The sequence below is a fragment of the Anas platyrhynchos genome, chromosome 4 (genome assembly GCF_047663525.1).
Source record: "Anas platyrhynchos isolate ZD024472 breed Pekin duck chromosome 4, IASCAAS_PekinDuck_T2T, whole genome shotgun sequence".
Lineage (NCBI taxonomy): Eukaryota > Metazoa > Chordata > Aves > Anseriformes > Anatidae > Anas > Anas platyrhynchos.
Genome location: NC_092590.1, coordinates 17344916 through 17363365, shown reverse-complemented (window position 1 = coordinate 17363365; position 18450 = coordinate 17344916). Strand labels below are relative to the sequence as shown.

Below are 18450 nucleotides of genomic sequence, written 5' to 3'. Positions count from 1 at the left end.
CGTAACGCCCACGTAACGACTGTCACCGCCACCTAACGGCCATGTAACGGTCTCCTCGGGAAGGGCGCTGAGGGGCTGCCTCACACCCGCCAGGCGGAGCCGTGCAGGTGGCAGCTGCGCGGCGAGGCCCGGCCCCTGTTCCTGATCCCGGCCCCCTGTGTCACGACGGTCGGTCTTCATCTTGGTGCTGTGCTCGCACGTGGTGTGAACGCTGACCGGCTGCGTTGTGCGTGTCATTAGCTGCCTGCAGGGAATTACAGCTGGGGCTTGTCCAAACAGCCTGGGCAACTCGATGGCTGTCAGAGCTGAAATGTGAATGCCCCAGCTGCCCCAACTGTGCACTGTATACATAGTAACACAGGCCGTCTGGCCTGGCCGAGGGCTTGGCCCCAAAGCAGCCGCTGGGTTGGGTTTCTGAGCCGGAGTACACTGGCACTGGGCTCGATTCCCAGCCCCCAAAACGCGCTGCTTACTCTCCGTGTGCGAGCGCCCAAAGTGGACAAATGAGCCTGGCTGAGCCCACAAAACACAGCAGCTGGTCTCCCTTTTCAAGCCGCCCACAGCTGCCCAACGAGCCTCCTCTAAAGGCCGAAACCCACAGGACTCTGCCTGCATTGCTGAGCCTGAAAACCAGCCAAACAAGGCTCATTTTGAGCCCCCCAGAGACAGCTGATGACTTCATCTCCACATTGGGCCCCCAAACCAGTGCACAGAGACTGGTGTTGAGCTACAGCGTGCAACATTTCACCTCTGTTTTCCTGCCCCAGCCCAGTTTCCCCAGCTGCCTTCCCAGCCGCCTTCAGCTGCCCCCGTTTTGCTTTTCTTTCTGCCCCAGGCCGTGTTTGTGTAGTCCGTAGGTTCGTGCCCGCGCCAATAGGCACACCGAGTCAGAATCCACACGAAGGCCCTTTAATTCAATAAGGAATCCTATAACTCTGCAGAGTCAGGTGCTTGGCGATCTTTCTCAAAGCAAGCACGCCTCTGACTCCAATCACCATAATTTATACGCAGCAAACTTGTGAAAACCCTCTCTTTGGTTACTTTTGATTGGCTATCTTAGCTCACCTAAGCTATCTCCACTGAGTTTGCTCATGACAAAGGAGCAGCGGTGGAGGGAGGGACACCAAATCCCACATTAACATATGTTAATGCCCCTTTACGAGCAAAAGGTAACTCTAGTCAGAAAACCAGTCTGGAGCTGGCTTTCTCCTTCTTCTTTTGACCCTTTTATCCCTTACCTTCCTTGCTTCTGCTAGCTCAAGGCTACCTGTCTCTTTCTTTCGGCTGAAAGACTACACAAGCTACAGGCCTCCCAGTTTTCTTCAAGGTTTTCTTGTTTTTCCCAGCCTTGTGACTACATTTGGACATGGATGGGGGGGATCAGAGTACTGGTGCTTTGGCCATGACCCTCCCCATCCCACCAGTGCTGAGAGGCTTGCACAGGCAGTGCTGCCCGGCCCCAGCTCCCACCAACACCACCCTGGGAAGGACCCGGTCTGCACCCGCTGTGCTCTCTGGACTTTTATTCAGGCCTCTACAAGCTCGGGGATGTCTTCTGTGTCCCCCGAGAGATCTTCTGCATGCTCTGGGATGTCTTCAGCATGCGTTGTGCTCTCTTGGTGCTCCACGCTGGCTTCTGTAGTGTGGGGAAGAAGAAGCAGTGTCAAGATATGGCCCCTGGCTGTGCCCTCCTGGGCACCGTAGGGAAGGCGGCTGGGGCAGCGCTTGGCAGCCCTTGGGCCGCCCCGGTGGGAGCGGAGCAGAGAGCTCGGTCCCGGCTCTCACCAAGGACGTGGAGAGTGGCATCTGTGAAGCGCGTCTCCTGTGGTGACTCCTGCTGGTGCTTCAGTTTCTTCAGCAGCTCGGGAGCAGCTGTCTCCTGGGGGAGAGCAGGGAGGTGTGAATTCTGCTTGGGCCACAGAGGCCTCGTTGCCGAGCCCTCCGACTCCCATGGCCCCAGCATCCCCCCGGGACAGGGCTCACTCACCAGGTAAGATTCGAAATTGCGCTGCAGCTCTGCCCCACTGCACCCGATGAACTTCCTGATGACCACCTCCAGCCCCTTTGGCTCGACGAAAGGAGCGCATCTGTAGAGGGCTATCCTGCAAGCCTGGAAAAGAGCATTGTGCTTGGTCGTTCCTTCTCCCGTGCCCGGGAGGCAGCTCCTCAGGGAGCCTTTCTGTGGGATTGCAAAGAAGCTCAGGGGGTCCTTACACTGGATACTGCACAGCTGGGGTCCTGGAGGTGGAGGAAGAGTCTGCCATACGTCTGCTCCACTTCTGCTCTGAAGAACGTGGTGAGATCGCCCTTGGCGCCAGCAGCCAGGGCCGCGTAGAGATGGAAGGCCGCAAAACGAAGCTCCTTTTGCTCCTGCAACCCAGAAAGCCATCTGTGAGCTGGGTTATGAAGGCACCTCCTCCCAGCCTCCCTCCAACAACGAAGCATCAGGGACTGACAACGGAGGGCGTGTGAGCAGCGCTGTTGGCAGCGGTGCTTTAGGAACGAGGTCACCTCATTCCGGCCCCTTCCCTCCATGTGGAAGGTCCCTTCCTCGTCCCATCCCTAAGAAATGGCACCTGAGCGCCGGGGCCCTCGCTGCGTCCCACCCGCAGCAGAGAGAGAGGGGCCCCAGCAGCTGGTTGCCTGCAGGAGCACCTCCACGCAGCACAGGCAGGCCCCCGCCCACCCCACACCCCTCGGACAAGTGGCAGAAAAGTAGGTTCACTCACGGCATCGAAGAACTTCCTGGTGGAGCGGGCGATGCTTTTGAAGGCCTTGCCCGAGCCCTTCGCCGTCTGCTTTGCAAATATTTCTGCCAGGGCCAACATGCTCTCCGCAGCCACCCCAGGACAGTCCACCTTCTCCATTTCACGCCCCAGTGCTTTCACGATCTTCCTCTTGTGCCTTCGAAACTGCGAAGCCAAAGATGCGCACAAGCTGCTCGCGGCTGCTGCCCGCAATGCCCACCCTTTCTCCCCACTGCTGTTTCGCAAGGGGGTGCAGCTGCGGCACAACCCCGTGACGAACGGCACTGGCACGTTTGGCAAGAGGTTTCCCCGCAGGCTGCGTGCTGAGCTTGGAGAGCAGCCTGGCTGTTGGGAAGCCCCCATCTGCCTGTGCTGCTCTGCCCCAGGCTCCCCAACTGCCCTGCAGCCCTGCCCGGCTCTCTGCTGGGGGGCTGCAGCCAGAGCAGAGGGAAGTGCACCTCACCTTCTTGGGCAAGCCACTGACAGCACGGCCCAGGCCTCTCGCTGCCATCTGCTTCACAGCACGGCTCGGACTCTTCAGCTTCTCCAGGAAGACCCACACCAGGGGCTTCAGGAGATGCTTCCCCTCAGCTGGCGGGTCCTTCACCACCTACAAGACAGCCAAAGCTCTGTCAGTGCCGAGAAGGGACCTGGGCTGGTCTCTTCCATGAAGAGACACCCCAAGCAGCAGTTTCTTTGGAAAAGCCCTCTGAGCCCGCCCTTCCCCACGCGCCGCCTCACCTCTGCGAAGAAAGCCAGCGCCGTGAGTTGCAGGTTTTGCGAGGGGGAGTGCAGCCACAGCATGAAGCTGTTTATCAGCAAACGTGAGACGAGCTGGGCACGGAGCAGCACTCTGCACAGAGAGCACAAGCAGGTGACGTGGTCAGGTGGGAAGGCCCCGGGCCGCGGCCCGAAACGTCCCCTGCTGCGGTGCAGGCGCTGCCCTGCCTCCCAGGAGAGCTCCCCAGGCACATGGGAAGGGTCCTGCGGCTGCTTCCCGGGGGGAGGTGAGATGCAGCACTGGGCTCTCACCTGGTCAGGAGCTGCACGGCGTTGCAGTGCCACTGAGGCACGTCCAGGGACGGCCACACTCGATGATTCCAGAGCACCCGCTGCCACCTCTCGTCCAGGAGTCTTCCCAGCACTTGTTCCAGAGCAGCGCTGTAGGGTCTGGCGAACGAAAACCCACAGAAAACCCTCAGAAATTTCCACACCTGGGAAACAGGGCAGCCCTTTGGCTCCCTCAGCATCACGAACAAATATGCCTGGCTGGGGAACTGAAGCCCCCCGTTCTCTGCCCCTGCTGCTCCTTACCCCCACACCAGCTCCTCTTCTTCCGTTTCCTTGAAGATTTCTGCCGGAAGACTCAGGGGGGGAAACAGCACCAATGTCCCCAGTTCCATGCTGACCCGCTTCAGGAGGGCGAAAAAGAGGCAAACAAGCACGTCCCGGGTTTCCCTCGTGGTCAGCAGAGCAGACATCACCTCACAGATGGCACAGAGGAGCTGCAGGAAAATGTGAGCCAAAACAACCTGTTAAACACCGCCTTTCCCACCAGCCTGGTGGTGCCCCTGTCCCCCTGGGGGACTCTTCCTGCCTGCAAGTCTCACACCTTGGGGTGACCCCCAACTCCCTCACCCTGCTGAGCTAAGTGAGAAAGCAGGTGGGAAGCTGTAGAGATGCTCCTGCTGACGAGCATACCTTGAGATGATCCAGCGGTTGAGCAGCAACCGTGAGCCGACACCTGCCTTCAGATGCCTCGTTCAGTGTCCAAATTAAGTGATACAGCACCTTAGGCCCGAGGTCGCTGCTGCCCAGGCTCCTCCAGAGCCGCTCGTCTCTGCAAGCAAACAGACGTTCACCTGTGAGCCCTGTCCTCTGGGACCCCTGGTGCCCTCCCTCCCCAGAGGCCAAACGCTCTCCTCGCCAGCAGCAGGGCACACGATGCCTGCTTCCCCAGAGACACGAGCGCCCGATCTCGCAGAGCTCAGGCTTCTGGGGGAGGAATGGGACCTGCTGCTTCCCTGGATCCCCCCACTGCAGGCAAGCCGTGGGGTTGCTGTTTGGTGGCCACGGAGGGGCAAGGGGGAGCGCACATACCTCTCTGAGGGCGATTCTGTCTGGAGGAGGGTGTCCACCACAGCCTGGCTGCGGAAGCCGGCCAGGAGACAGAGTGCCTTGAAGAAGAGGTCCTTGAGGGGGCTCTGCTGCACGGTGTGCCTGGCCTCCCACAGGATCTTCATGAATTCAGGCACCTGCAAGGAAAGGGGCGAGAGGGAACACTTCAGCGTATCCTTTGCCTGTGCGGTCCCCTCAGCCCCGCGCTCGGGCTGCGTTTCTTCAGTCCACACGAGGCGCAGCACGACAGCCAGCAGAGAAAAGTCAAGGCCGAGGGGAACAAGTGTCTCCCGTACCTCTGGGTATATTTCGTTTCCTCGTGTCTCCAGGAATGCGATCAGCCAGTCGCCAGCTGCTCGTGCACGCTGCTGGTTAGTGCACGAGAAGGTCTTCGTGATGGAGTCCATGAAGCTCCTGGCCTGTCCCTGGGGGAGGTACTGGCAAACATCCTGGAGAGAGAGGAGAGACTGTCACGGCTCTGCTCCAGCTCTTTCGGACAGAAAGGAGACGCGAGGGGCCTCTGAGCTCCGCAGCTCACTGGTCATTGAGAGGGCACTCGGGGCACACTCCTCTGTGCACACGCTGTTTTTCGTACTTCCTGCAGCGGAGAGGCTTAGAACCATCTCCTCTCGTCTTGTTTCCCTGCGTGCAAAACGCACCTCCTGACAAAGGCACTGGGACCCCACCCCACTCTCTGGAGCCAGTTACCTTCGCTATTTCGGCACGGTCCTCACGCAGAGGCCCGTCCTCCACGGTGTCCAGCCTCTCACACAGATCCCTGATGCCCTGATGCAAGTGGGGCACTTGGAGCACCACTCTCCGAGCCCTCGCCAGGCCACAAGCTGTGAGAGAAGGGAGTCCTGGTTAGGGGAACTGAATCTCTGGGCCCAGACACGCACAGAGGGGGATGGGGAGCAGTGGCCTCGCTGGGCAGGGAAGGAAGAGAAGATGGGGCTGCTGGGGGCCAGGAAGAACCCGCTTTCCTCACCTTGGATCCGGAGAAGGCAGCTGAGGCAGGCCCCTGCCCTCCGCCGGGACGCGGCCTGGGAGTCGCTCAGCAGAGGCCCCAGCACACCGAGCAAGGAGCCGAAGCCCGAGCAGGCGAGTTCCCTCTGTGGGGGCGAGAGGCAGGAGGAAGGTCGCAGGCAGCCCAGTGCCTGCTCGCCTCCCCGGGCCGTGGCCAGCAGGGAGAGGGAATGGGGCACGCGGGGCTCGTACTCACCGAGCACTTGAAGAGCTCTTCGTAAGTGCCCAGCAGCTGGGCGCAGAGCTGCAGGGCCCTCTCTTGCTGCCACGCGTTCCTTGAGGTGAGTTGGTGCAGCAAGACCTGGGGTGGAGCAGACGTGTCTCGTGACGGGCGTCCTTCTTTCTCCCCCCGCCACCCCTCTCTGCCTCCCTCCCTCCTCTCCTGGCCCCTGCCCTGGGGCTCCGCGTGGCCCCAGCCCCGCCAAGCACCGGCACTGCCACCCCCCTGCCCTCCCCCAGGAGCCGTTTCCCCACCGGCATCTCCCTGTGCCAGCCTGGCTCTTGGCTCTGCCTCCCGCGGGGCCCGTTCCTTTGCCTGCCCTGGCATCGCAGCAGGGAACGGATCCCCCTCGGAGCATCCCCGAAGGCCCCAGCTCTGCCCCACGGCTACTCACCGAGACCATGTCCGCGAAGGCGCGGGAGGTGCCTTCCGCTTGGAGGAAGGCTGACATCAGCTGGCCCAGAGCTTCCTCACACGACGCTTGCAGAGGCTGAAAGCGGGAAAGGAGGACTGAGGTTCAGCACCGCGGCAGCTGCCAGAGCACAGGGAGCGCTGAGGTGCGATCCCGACGGAGAGGTGTGCAGGGAAGGGCTGGCAGGTACCTGCAGCTCTGTGTCCGCAGGAGGGCACGACAGGACTCTCCAGCAGCACACGGCCACCTGGGAGCACCTCTTCTCCCAGTCCACGCGAGGCTCCAGCTTGCTGGATGCAGAAAAAGGGGGAGAAAACAGTAAAACAGTGAGGGGCTTTACCAGCTGTCTCCAGAGTGGCCCAAATGCCAGCTGGGTTTGAGCCCCAGAGCCGGCCCCCCCAGCCTGGGGCACAGAGCTCACCTCAACTGCTCCAGCAGCCGAAGCACCTTGAGATGCACTCGGGACACAGGGCTGTCGCAGCCATCCTCCCTCATCAGGTCCTGCAAGGCCCAGAGAGACGCACTCAGGGTGGGCAGGGGCACGGAGGGGCCCGCACCAGCCCCTTCATCCCCACGGCCACCACGGAGCCACCGAGTGCCAGCGCCCCAGGGCCCAGCAGCTGGGGACGAGGAGCTGGGGGGTGGCCGCTGGAGACCTCCGGGAAAAGCTGCCTCCCCTGCGGGCAGCCCCAGCTCCAGGCACTCACCAGCAGGACGTTCAGCACCTCCGGCTTCTTGCAGAGCCTGAATCTCTGCTTGGTGTCCACAACCTGGATGGCACGGGTGACCTCCTGGATACTGTTCACCAGGGCGAGCTTGTGCTGCAGCTCCTGAGACCGGAGAGAGAAAAACACCAGTTGAACTGCTTGGAGAGCTGGGAGAGGAGCACGGGCGAGGGCTTCTTCGGGGCTGGGGCTGGACGTTCAGGACAAAGCACGCAGGGGACGCTCAGAAAGAGGCCGTCCATCTCGGCACGTGGGGGCACCCAGCCCTCCCTGCTCCTTCCTCTGTGCCCCACGCCCCTACCTTTGTTCTGCAGGCATGGAAGAGCTCCAGGATGTTGGCCAGGATGCATTTCTCCACGCAGTCCAGCAGTTCTGCCTTGGGCGCACGCAGTGCAATCTTGCCATAGGTAAGCATGACTGCAGCCCATGTGGCCTGATGTCTCCGCTCCCTGTCCGGCAGCTGTGTTGACAAAGATGCCCCGAGATGTCAGTCCGATGCCCTGCTGTGCCCCGGGCCGCCGCCAATTTGTGGGGCTGGGGAGCGGGGCTGTGAGGGAGCTGTCTGGCTCGGCTGTGCAGGGCCGTGGAAAAGCATCTGAAGGAGTTTGTCCCGGTCCTGCCCTGAGGCGAGCAGCCCGTGCCCGTCAGGGGTGTGCTGGCCGTGGAAGGCTTGCCCGTGGCCCCCAGGCTAGGGGCAGAGCCAGCCACAGCTCACAGGGCTCCTGGCCCTCAGCTTTCTGCAGGGGGCAGGCGTCTTAGGTAGCTCTGCCGGGAGGGACAAGTGCAACGTGGGTGCCACGACTCGGCCACCACCGTTCGGGAAGTGAAAAGAGGGCAAGAGAAGGCCGAACACTCAAAGCCTGCAGCCATTACCCTTTGCCGTCTGCCGAATTTGATGAGCGCCTTGCGGACCATGCTCATTGCATCCAGGGCCACGTAGAAGTGGCGCTCAGCAGCGTAGGAGACCACGGAAGCTATTCCCTGCAATGACGGAGAAATGGGAGTGAGCTCTGGCACGCGTACGACGGCAAGGCAGGACATTGCCCGAGGGAAACGGCAGCTCCCAGGAAATGGAAAAGGTCCGGAGCAGGGACATGGGGACACTGGGCAGAGCGGGGGCAGGAGAGGGAGAGGAACCTTCACCTGTTTGTCACACGGCCTGGTGGCATCCGTTTCTTTCAAGTATTTCAGCAGCTGCCCTTGGACGTGGGTGAGCCGCCGACAAGAGGCCAGCACCGTGCCGAGAGCCCGGTACAGGAACTCCTGCAAGAGAAGAGCCCGAGCCCGAGCCGTGGTAGCGGAGGGAAGCACCTTTGGGGCGAGGGCAGGGGGAGCGGTGCCGACAGCCCGCACGGGAACGCGCTCCTTCAGCCCCAGCCCCGGAGCCGGGTGCCCCGGGCTGTGCTGCCAGGAGGGCGCAGGCAGGGAACAAACCTTGTCCTCCTTGCTGCTGGAGGAGCTGCTCAGCTGCTGGCTCAGCTCCCGGCTCAGGCACACGATCCATGGCTGGTCCTCCTGCATCTCCTCCGCTGACTCCGTCAGGAACTGGGGGGGAACACGACAGGAGGCCAATGTTGTCTCGCCCTTTGCCCGGGCCTTGCACAGGAGCGGCGGGGGCACAACTGCCCGCAGCCTCACCCCCGGGGATGCTGTACCTTAAGCAGATAGCACTGCCACTCTTCGGAGTCCAGGGAGCCCTCTGGATGCTCTGCAAAGCAAGAGGAAGCAAAATCCCTCGCTGTCACTTGAGCCAGCACCAGGGAAGAGTTCCGCGCTCTCCTTCCCTGGGAGCCCAGACCCCCACAAGTCCCAGGCTTGACAGGGCCTCAGACTGCCTGCACCACAGCTCTTGCCAGGCTGCAGACCCCAGGGGCAAGCCGATCCCAGCAGATCCCAGCCTCCACGCTGGCTGCCCGGAAGGGGGACGGCAGCGGTTCCCCTCCGCCGTGCTGGGAGGGAGGCTCTTTTCCTGCCCCCTCCAGCTCTCCTGAGCCCGGCGCTCCACACTAGCACCTTACCTTCCAGGTACTGCAGCATGCAGGGGATGCGCATGGGCCACAGGTCCCTCAGGGATCTGTGGATCCTGCTCTGCAGGGCCTGCAGCAGCTGTAGGGCAGCGGCCCCGCATTCTCCGCACCCAGCAGAAGCCGCCACCACCTAGGTGAGGACAGAGAGAGACGGGCTCACTCCTTCCGCCGGGGACGCGGCTTCTCCCACCAGGGAGCTCGACTCCAAAAAGCAAAAGCAGCCCTGCCCCAGCACCTCCCCCTGCCCCTGGCCAGAAAAGCTCTTTCCCCGCGGCCCCGCTACTCACCAGCAGCTGAACCAGGAGCGCCTGTGGCGTGGGCGTCTTGTCTGCAAGGAGGAAGAAAGGCAGGGTGAGCCCCTGAGCACCTCGCCCCCAGCCCCTCGCACCTTCGACGCCCCCATGCAGCTGGGAGGGAGCCCCTGGCCGAGCCCGGCACACGTTGCTGGGGCACTTTCTGCTCTCACCTTGCCCCTGGGCAGCATCAGGCTTCTCGCTGTCCTCTTGCCCTTCTGTTTGCTTCTGTCTCTCGATCACGGCTTGGAGACAGCGGGACAGCGGGAGCAGCAGGCCGCAGTACTGGGCCGGCACCATGTACTGCAGGAGCCGTGGCCACAAGAGCTGCAGAGGAAGAGGAGGCAGTTTGGCACGTCAGCATGCCCATCGCGGCTCGGAGCGGGAAAGGACGGCTTTCCCCAAAAGGGGCAGGCGAGGGCTGGCCAAAACACCCTGCAGGTGCACAGCGGCTGCAGCAGCGGGGAGCAGGACCACTTACTTGGGTCATGCCTCCAACGGAGACATCCAGAGACTCCAGGACATCTATGCACTGGGCCCGAAGGTCTCTTTCTTCTTGGAGGTCTTCTACTGCCTGCAAGACAGCGTTGGGAAACCCCCCGTTACTCCCAGCTCCTGCCTCAGGAGGCTCTGTGGAGGAGGAGGATGGCCAGGCCCCACGTCCCAGCCCCAGCTCGGGAGCAGCGAGCGCTGCACTGAGGGAGCTCTCGGCACAGCCTGGGCACGGGACCGAGCCGCGGGTGTCCCGCTCTGTCCTTACCAGTCTGTCCGAGGCCCGCCTGAACTCGACAAAGATGTGCGCCACCGCTTCCCACGCCAAGCAGCTCGGGATGCTGACGCTGAGCAGGTCCCTGATGAAACCCAGGAGCGCGCTCCTCACCTGCCAAGGGGACGCTGTGGTTACGGTCTGCCCCGCCAGCAGCCACAGGGAAGCCACCTTCGCCTGGGGCAGCCCCCGCAGCCCATGGAGAGGCACCGAGCGCGCAGGAGAAGCCTTCGCTGCCTGGGCTCGGGGCTCGGCTTTGTACAGCTCCACAACCTGCCGGCTCGGGGGGCTTGCCCTGCCCCACTGCTCTCGCTGTTCCTTCCCAAATGAGCTCACCTGGGTGCTGGCCTCAATGAACAAGGGCTGCACGGCCTCTACCATTAGGGGCAGCTTCTCTCTCACTGCAGGCTCTACAAGAGACACAGAGAGGTCCGCGTTCAGGCAGGGCTCAGATGGCAGAAGGGATCCCTCGAAGCTCCCAGGCTTCTCACGCACAAGCGGGACAGCACGGCAGGGCTGGGCTCTGACTGCAGGGGAAGCACTGGCGTCCCAGAAGGACTTTGTTTCTGCAGCTACTACTGCCTTGCCGGGCCTGAAAGCTCCGACAGCAGATAGCTTCAGCCCCCCGACTGCCCCAGGCCTGGCCTGTGGTACTGACCGTCAGTGCGTGCCACAGCTCCCAGCAGAGTCAGCGCTGTCCTGCGGGTGCCCTCGTCCTCGCTGCTCAGGTGGGACAGCAGGAACATGATTGTCTCCTCCGGGCAGATTCGAGCTGCGGGCAGGACACCACGTTTTGCGTGAATAGTCAGCAAAACCCCACGGCTGAGGTTCACAAGGAAGTTGCGAGCACGCGACGGGCATCGTCCCCTTCCCTCCCTTACCTTGAAGCACAATGCACTGCCTCAGTTCTTCTTTGTGGCCTGCGCTGTGCTGCCTGGCCTCCTCCACAATCTGTGGGAAAAAGGTCCATTTTAGAGACCGATCGCAGGCAGAGCAGCCATCAGAGGCTGCCTTTTGGGTCCCGGCACTCCAGAGGCCTCCTGCCAGGTGGCTGAGGGGGAAACGGCTGAAGGAACTGAGCTGCCCCTCGGGCCTGCGCAAAACATCCAGGATCGGGGTGCTCACAGCCTCGAGGCAGCTCCAGGAAGGTCCTGGTGGAAGGACGCCCTGCCCTGCCCTGCCCGCCCCGTCTGTGGCAATGCGGCCTGCAGGACCTGGGCCAGCGGCACAGGCACGGGCTCCCTTTACCTGGTGGTGCACAGCAGCAGCGATGGCACGGAGCTTGTCCTGGGGGGCGACAGCGTGAAGTTCCTCCAAGGTCGTCAGGAAATAACGGAGGCTCTACAAGAGAAGGGAGAGGACGAGCGGGTTAAAGGCACGTGGGAAGGAAGAAACCCAGCACGCCTGTGGCATGGGGAAGCCCTGCCCACAGCTGCACCAGACCCCGCGCAACGCCTCACCTCTGTCACCCGGCAAGTCTCCTGGAGCTCCTGGTACTGCCGCAGGAGCCAGAAGACCTGCTTCCACACGTTGTCCTGGTGCTGTGCATCACGGAGGACGACGGCCATCATAGCAGCCACTGCTCCCAAGACGGCCTGCTTGTCCTGCAGAGGGAAGAGAGGCGAGATGCTCTGAGGGCTGTGCAGCACTCGGCGTCCCCCAGCACATGCCTGCCTTGCCCACAGGGGGCTTTCCCTTTCCCTTCTCTCCAGAGGAGAGACATCTCTGGCTCTCTCCAGAGGACAGCAAGCGTTCCCCTGCCAAAGGGCCAGCAGCTCTCACCTCCTCCTCCTCGTCACGGCCCAGCCAGTTTCCCACCGCGTGGCAGAACAGGTCGTACACCTGCTCGCAGAGCTGCGCCTCCCCGATGCGAGGGAAGGGGCACTGCTCCCAGGCGTTGAAGTAAGCGTTGATCGCCCTCGACCACTGCTCCAGCACTGCACCACAAGAAAGGAGCTCGTCAAAGCCGGCAACAGGCAGCGTGCCCGGCTCCCTCGCCCACGCCCGCGTGGAGCAGTCCCTGGCTCGCCAGGCTTCGGCTCGGGACCGGCAAGTGCTGTGCTCCAGGCATCTGGACTAAACTACGGTGCCCCTTCTCCCCTCCTGCCCACTGCACCTCAGCCTCCTTCTCTACCTCCTCCTCCTCCTCCTCCTCCTCCTCCTCCTCGCAGGCCTCTTCCCCTCCAGCACTTAGCATTGCAGCCCCCGCCCTGCCCTTCCCAAATTTGCCCCCCAGCGCAGGACCACGCCGCCATCCGATCGGAGCGAGGCAGCGAGAGCCCGCCCGGCCCCTTCCCCTCTACTCACCACTGCAGATGGCGCGCAGGATCCGGCTGCTCTCCACGTGGCTCAGCACGGCGTGCAGAGCAGCGAGCGTCATTTGGGCGAAGGGGATGCACCGCAGGGCTGCAGAGAGAGGACGGGCAGAGGGACAGAGGGAGCCACGGTCAGCCAGAGCCAGAGCAGCACCGCGGGCAGGAGGGCTGGGGAGAAATCCCAGCTCCGGGCGAGGAGGTGCCACAAGCCCACAGCCCGCCGGCCCAAAATAGCCTTCAGGGAGGGGCAGGGGCCCTGCTCCTGGCCGTCACGGACCATCTCCCAGAGCACGAGGCCAAAGGGGCCATACCATAGCTGCTGGCCAGTTTGCTCAAGGTGCTGAGCACAAACTCCTGGCATGCTCCTCCCCTCATGCTCTTCAGGTGGCCCTGGAGCTCGGACATCACAAACTCGAAGTGGGAACGAGCCAGAGCCACCAGGACGTCACCAGCAGCTGCTGTCACTTCGGTCATCGCGCCCTGAAAAAGAGCCACAGCTGAAATGCTGCCCAGGAGAAAGCTGGGGAGAGGCGGGCTGCTCCGTTCGTCCTCCTAGAGAACAAGCTCACCTGGGCTGCCTTCATGTCTCCAGACACCTCTGCGAGCACTCGGTTGACAACGCCGCTCCGCAGACGGGTGTCATCTCCTTGCAAGACGTGCTCGAGGCGGCGGTAAGTCTCCGCTCGCTCACCCTAGGGAGAGACCACGACACCTCTTGCTTTGCCCTTATTCCCGGGCAGCTGCGAGCTGCTGCCCCTCACTCTGGAGAGCCCACAGGCAGCACCAGCGCGTCCTGTCCCAGCTTGCGTCCAGCTACACCAAGGAGCCGAGGGAGCAGCAGCCCTGGGAAGCGACCGAGCACCAGGCGCCAGCCTGGGACCACGGTGCAGGGCTAGGACAAGGACGGAGGCTTGGGCAGCTCCAGGCTGAGCTGCTGCGTGAAAGGAGGCAGCGCAGCAGCGTCAGCCCAGCAGCAGGACACCGGAGGGGCCAGCAGGCAAGACCCCTGCGTTGAGGGTGGAGGGGAGCCCTCAACCCCCCACGGCACAGCAGGATGTGCGCAGCTCACCTCTCTGTCTTGCAGCTTCTTCAACAAGGAAGTCACGACGGCGGCAGAGGTGGCAAGAGTCTCAGACCCCGTCTCTCTGCCACCGTTCCTGTGACGTCTTCGTCTAGTCCTGATCCCTACACAAGCAAAGGAAGATGGAAGGAAACAACCAGTTTGCATCAGCTTGGCTGGCTGTGGGGATTCGCACCAGGTGGGGCAGGCATCCTCCCAGCACCAAGAGCACAGGCTGGGGACCCATCTCTGGTGGTGCTGGGAACTCATGGGGATGCAGCCCCCGGCCTCCCACTGCCCCTTACCAAAAAATCCTCTCAGCCTCTCCATCACAGCAGGATCACCCCAGAATCTCTCTCCGGGTCCTCCTCCTGTGGCCGCCGAGAGGCAATGGGCCACCTGCCCTCACCGCAGCACTTATAAGGCACCCAGCCATTGTGACCTCGCTGAGGGGCCTCGCGCCTCACAGAGGGTTGCCACAGATACGGGGACACGTCACAGGGCAGGGCCGGAGGTGGCAGCGCTGCTCCCCTCCGTGCCTTTGCCTGATTGTCTCCAAAGAAAGAAGTTTCTGTGCACCATGAGACAGTGTTTGTCTGGAAAAAGGTCCGGAGCAGGGCTGGGACGAGCCCCTGCCCCAAGGGCACAGAGGGTCTCTCACATGGAGACCCGTCCTCCATGGTCTCCAGCCTCTCACACAGCTCCTTGAAGTCAGGCACTTGGAGCACCACTCTCCCAGTCCTCGTCAGGCCACAAGCTGTGAGAGAAGGGAGTCCTGGTTAGGGGAACTGAGTCTCTGCGCCCAGACACGCACAGAGGGGGATGGGGAGCAAAGGCCAGGGCCCTCCCAACCCTCCCGTGGCACGATGCCACCAGCCCGGCTCCGTGACTGACACATCCCGGGCCGCACAGAGCCCTCCTTCCTTCCCCTGGAGCTGTTTTGGGGCAGTGGGGCCACAGGCAGCAGCCACAGGCCTCCGCTCCCAGCTGCTGCGTCCCCAGGTCCTCCCCACAAATTCCTCAGCGCAGACAGCACAGATGCTGCTCACTGAGGAGGGGGCAGGAGCTCACTTCCAGCTGATTTCAGCTGGAGAAGCAGGCTATTCTTCTGAAGGCCTCACCCAAGCCATTCGCCATCAGCTTTCCAAGTATTTCTGCCAGCGCCAACATGCTCTCCGCAGCCACCTCTGGATAGTTCACCTTCTCCATTTCACGCCCCAGTGCTTCCATGGTCTGCCTCATGTGCCTTCGAAACTGCGAAGCCAAAGATGCGCACAAGCTGCTCGCGGCTGCTGCCCGCAATGCCCACTCTTTCTCTCCACTTCTGTTTCGCAAGGGGGTGCAGCTGCGGCACAACCCCGTGACGAACGGCACTGGCACGTTTGGCAGGAGGTTTCCCCACAGGCTGCGTGCTGAGCTTGGAGAGCAGGCTGGCCATAGGGAAGCCCCCACTGAGGAAAAGGCTGAGGTGCTTAATGCCTTCTTTGCCTCAGTCTTCAGCGACAAGACCAGTGGTTCTCTTGGGTACCCAGCCCTCTGACTTTGTGGCAGGGGATGGGGAGCAGAATGTGGCCCTCATAATCCACAAGGAAATGGTTGGCGACCTGCTACGGCACTTAGATGTATGGAAGTCAAAGGGGCCAGATAGGATCCACCTGAGGGTACTGAGAGAACTGGCAGAAGAGCTGGCCAAGTCGCTTCCCATCACTTAGCAGCAGTCCTGGCTATCAGGGGAGGTCCCAGCTGACTGGCGGCTAGCAAATGTGACGCCCATCTACAAGAAGGGCCGGAGGGCAGACCCGCGGAACTATAGGCCTGTCAGTGTGACCTCAGTGCTGGGGAAGCTCATGGAGCAGATTATCTTGAGTGTCATCACACGGCGCTTAAAGGGCAAGCAGGCCCAGATCAGGCCCAGTCAGCATGGGTTTATGAAAGGCAGGTCCTGCTTGGCGAACCTGATCTCCGGCTATGACAAAGTGACGCGCTTAGTGGACGAGGGAAAGGCTGTGGCTGTGGTCTATCTCGACTTCAGTAAGGCTTTTGACGCCATTTCCCACAGCATTCTCCTCCAGAAACTGGCTGCTCATGGCTTGGACTGGTGTACGCTTCGTTGGGCTAAAATCTAGCTGAATAGCCCAGCCCAAAGAGTCGTGGTGAATGGAGTGAATCCAGTTGGAGGCCGGTCACTAGTGGTGACCCCAGGGCTCGGTGGCTGAGTCACCATCCCTGGAGGTCTTTAAAAGATGTTTAGATGTAGAGCTATGTGATATGGTTTAGTGGAGGACTGGTCAGTGTTAGGTCAGAGGTTGGACTAGGTGCTCTTGGAGCTCTCTTCCAACCCAGATGATTCTGTGAGCGTGTGATTAAACTTTGCTTGCCTTGACAAGCCAACGGAACGAACTGCTGAGCCACCTGTGCTAAGTGTCACGGGGCTGGCAGCCCTCAGACCACGGGGAACCGCAGCCTTGGGTGTCAGACTCCTTTCTTCTGGTGACGAAGGGAAAAGCTGAGGCAGAAGCGGCCATCTCACAGCCGTAACGCCCACGTAACGACTGTCACCGCCACCTAACGGCCATGTAACGGTCTCCTCGGGAAGGGCGCTGAGGGGCTGCCTCACACCCGCCAGGCGGAGCCGTGCAGGTGGCAGCTGCGCGGCGAGGCCCGGCCCCTGTTCCTGATCCCGGCCCCCTGTGTCACGACGGTCGGTCTTCATCTTGGTGCTGTGCTCGCACGTGGTGTGAACGCTGACCGGCTGCGTTGTGCGTGTCATTAGCTGCCTGCAGGGAATTACAGCTGGGGCTTGTCCAAACAGCCTGGGCAACTCGATGGCTGTCAGAGCTGAAATGTGAATGCCCCAGCTGCCCCAACTGTGCACTGTATACATAGTAACACAGGCCGTCTGGCCTGGCCGAGGGCTTGGCCCCAAAGCAGCCGCTGGGTTGGGTTTCTGAGCCGGAGTACACTGGCACTGGGCTCGATTCCCAGCCCCCAAAACGCGCTGCTTACTCTCCGTGTGCGAGCGCCCAAAGTGGACAAATGAGCCTGGCTGAGCCCACAAAACACAGCAGCTGGTCTCCCTTTTCAAGCCGCCCACAGCTGCCCAACGAGCCTCCTCTAAAGGCCGAAACCCACAGGACTCTGCCTGCATTGCTGAGCCTGAAAACCAGCCAAACAAGGCTCATTTTGAGCCCCCCAGAGACAGCTGATGACTTCATCTCCACATTGGGCCCCCAAACCAGTGCACAGAGACTGGTGTTGAGCTACAGCGTGCAACATTTCACCTCTGTTTTCCTGCCCCAGCCCAGTTTCCCCAGCTGCCTTCCCAGCCGCCTTCAGCTGCCCCCGTTTTGCTTTTCTTTCTGCCCCAGGCCGTGTTTGTGTAGTCCGTAGGTTCGTGCCCGCGCCAATAGGCACACCGAGTCAGAATCCACACGAAGGCCCTTTAATTCAATAAGGAATCCTATAACTCTGCAGAGTCAGGTGCTTGGCGATCTTTCTCAAAGCAAGCACGCCTCTGACTCCAATCACCATAATCTGTACGCAGCAAACTTGTGAAAACCCTCTCTTTGGTTACTTTTGATTGGCTATCTTAGCTCACCTAAGCTATCTCCACTGAGTTTGCTCATGACAAAGGAGCAGCGGTGGAGGGAGGGACACCAAATCCCACATTAACATATGTTAATGCCCCTTTACGAGCAAAAGGTAACTCTAGTCAGAAAACCAGTCTGGAGCTGGCTTTCTCCTTCTTCTTTTGACCCTTTTATCCCTTACCTTCCTTGCTTCTGCTAGCTCAAGGCTACCTGTCTCTTTCTTTCGGCTGAAAGACTACACAAGCTACAGGCCTCCCAGTTTTCTTCAAGGTTTTCTTGTTTTTCCCAGCCTTGTGACTACATTTGGACATGGATGGGGGGGATCAGAGTACTGGTGCTTTGGCCATGACCCTCCCCATCCCACCAGTGCTGAGAGGCTTGCACAGGCAGTGCTGCCCGGCCCCAGCTCCCACCAACACCACCCTGGGAAGGACCCGGTCTGCACCCGCTGTGCTCTCTGGACTTTTATTCAGGCCTCTACAAGCTCGGGGATGTCTTCTGTGTCCCCCGAGAGATCTTCTGCATGCTCTGGGATGTCTTCAGCATGCGTTGTGCTCTCTTGGTGCTCCACGCTGGCTTCTGTAGTGTGGGGAAGAAGAAGCAGTGTCAAGATATGGCCCCTAGCCGTGCCCTCCTGGGCACCGTAGGGAAGGCGGCTGGGGCAGCGCTTGGCAGCCCTTGGGCCGCCCCGGTGGGAGCGGAGCAGAGAGCTCGGTCCCGGCTCTCACCAAGGACGTGGAGAGTAGCATCTGTGAAGCGCGTCTCCTGTGGTGACTCCTGCTGGTGCTTCAGTTTCTTCAGCAGCTCGGGAGCAGCTGTCTCCTGGGGGAGAGCAGGGAGGTGTGAATTCTGCTTGGGCCACAGAGGCCTCGTTGCCGAGCCCTCCGACTCCCATGGCCCCAGCATCCCCCCGGGACAGGGCTCACTCACCAGGTAAGATTCGAAATTGCGCTGCAGCTCTGCCCCACTGCACCCGATGAACTTCCTGATGACCACCTCCAGCCCCTTTGGCTCGACGAAAGGAGCGCATCTGTAGAGGGCTATCCTGCAAGCCTGGAAAAGAGCATTGTGCTTGGTCGTTCCTTCTCCCGTGCCCGGGAGGCAGCTCCTCAGGGAGCCTTTCTGTGGGATTGCAAAGAAGCTCAGGGGGT

General features: G+C 61.5%; 2 protein-coding genes across 20 annotated transcripts in view; both read right to left on the bottom strand.

Moving 5' to 3' along the window:
- Positions 1-1506: 1506 nt before the first annotated feature.
- LOC119716720 (maestro heat-like repeat-containing protein family member 2B) lies at positions 1507-16679 on the bottom strand. Its single transcript, XM_038177944.2, has 41 exons — positions 14831-16679; positions 14015-14466; positions 13719-13834; positions 13219-13341; positions 12961-13129; positions 12642-12740; positions 12117-12271; positions 11795-11938; positions 11583-11675; positions 11216-11285; positions 10993-11106; positions 10671-10744; positions 10329-10448; positions 10050-10142; positions 9742-9895; positions 9563-9603; positions 9267-9405; positions 8904-8956; positions 8683-8793; positions 8392-8511; positions 8122-8229; positions 7550-7708; positions 7231-7353; positions 6945-7024; positions 6714-6813; positions 6506-6601; positions 6088-6192; positions 5854-5977; positions 5574-5707; positions 5162-5314; positions 4848-5002; positions 4449-4587; positions 4062-4252; positions 3780-3917; positions 3489-3600; positions 3211-3357; positions 2730-2912; positions 2215-2370; positions 1988-2110; positions 1786-1879; positions 1507-1636 (listed from the first exon to the last, which is right to left on the bottom strand). Exons 2-41 carry the CDS (start codon positions 14037-14039, stop codon positions 1527-1529), a joined length of 4743 nt encoding a protein of 1580 aa, XP_038033872.2. The 5' UTR covers positions 14040-14466; positions 14831-16679; the 3' UTR covers positions 1507-1526.
- A 1069-nt stretch (positions 16680-17748) lies between these two features.
- LOC113843485 (maestro heat-like repeat-containing protein family member 2B) overlaps positions 17749-18450 on the bottom strand; it is a 78103-nt gene continuing 77401 nt past the window's right edge. For all 19 annotated transcript variants that reach the window (XM_072037089.1, XM_072037091.1, XM_072037092.1 and 16 more), the window contains 3 exons: positions 18230-18352; positions 18028-18121; positions 17749-17878 (listed from right to left, as the gene is read on the bottom strand). In XM_072037089.1, the coding sequence (XP_071893190.1) occupies positions 17769-17878; positions 18028-18121; positions 18230-18352 (327 nt within the window). In that variant the 3' untranslated portion in view covers positions 17749-17768. The remainder of the gene's footprint in view (positions 17879-18027; positions 18122-18229; positions 18353-18450) is intronic.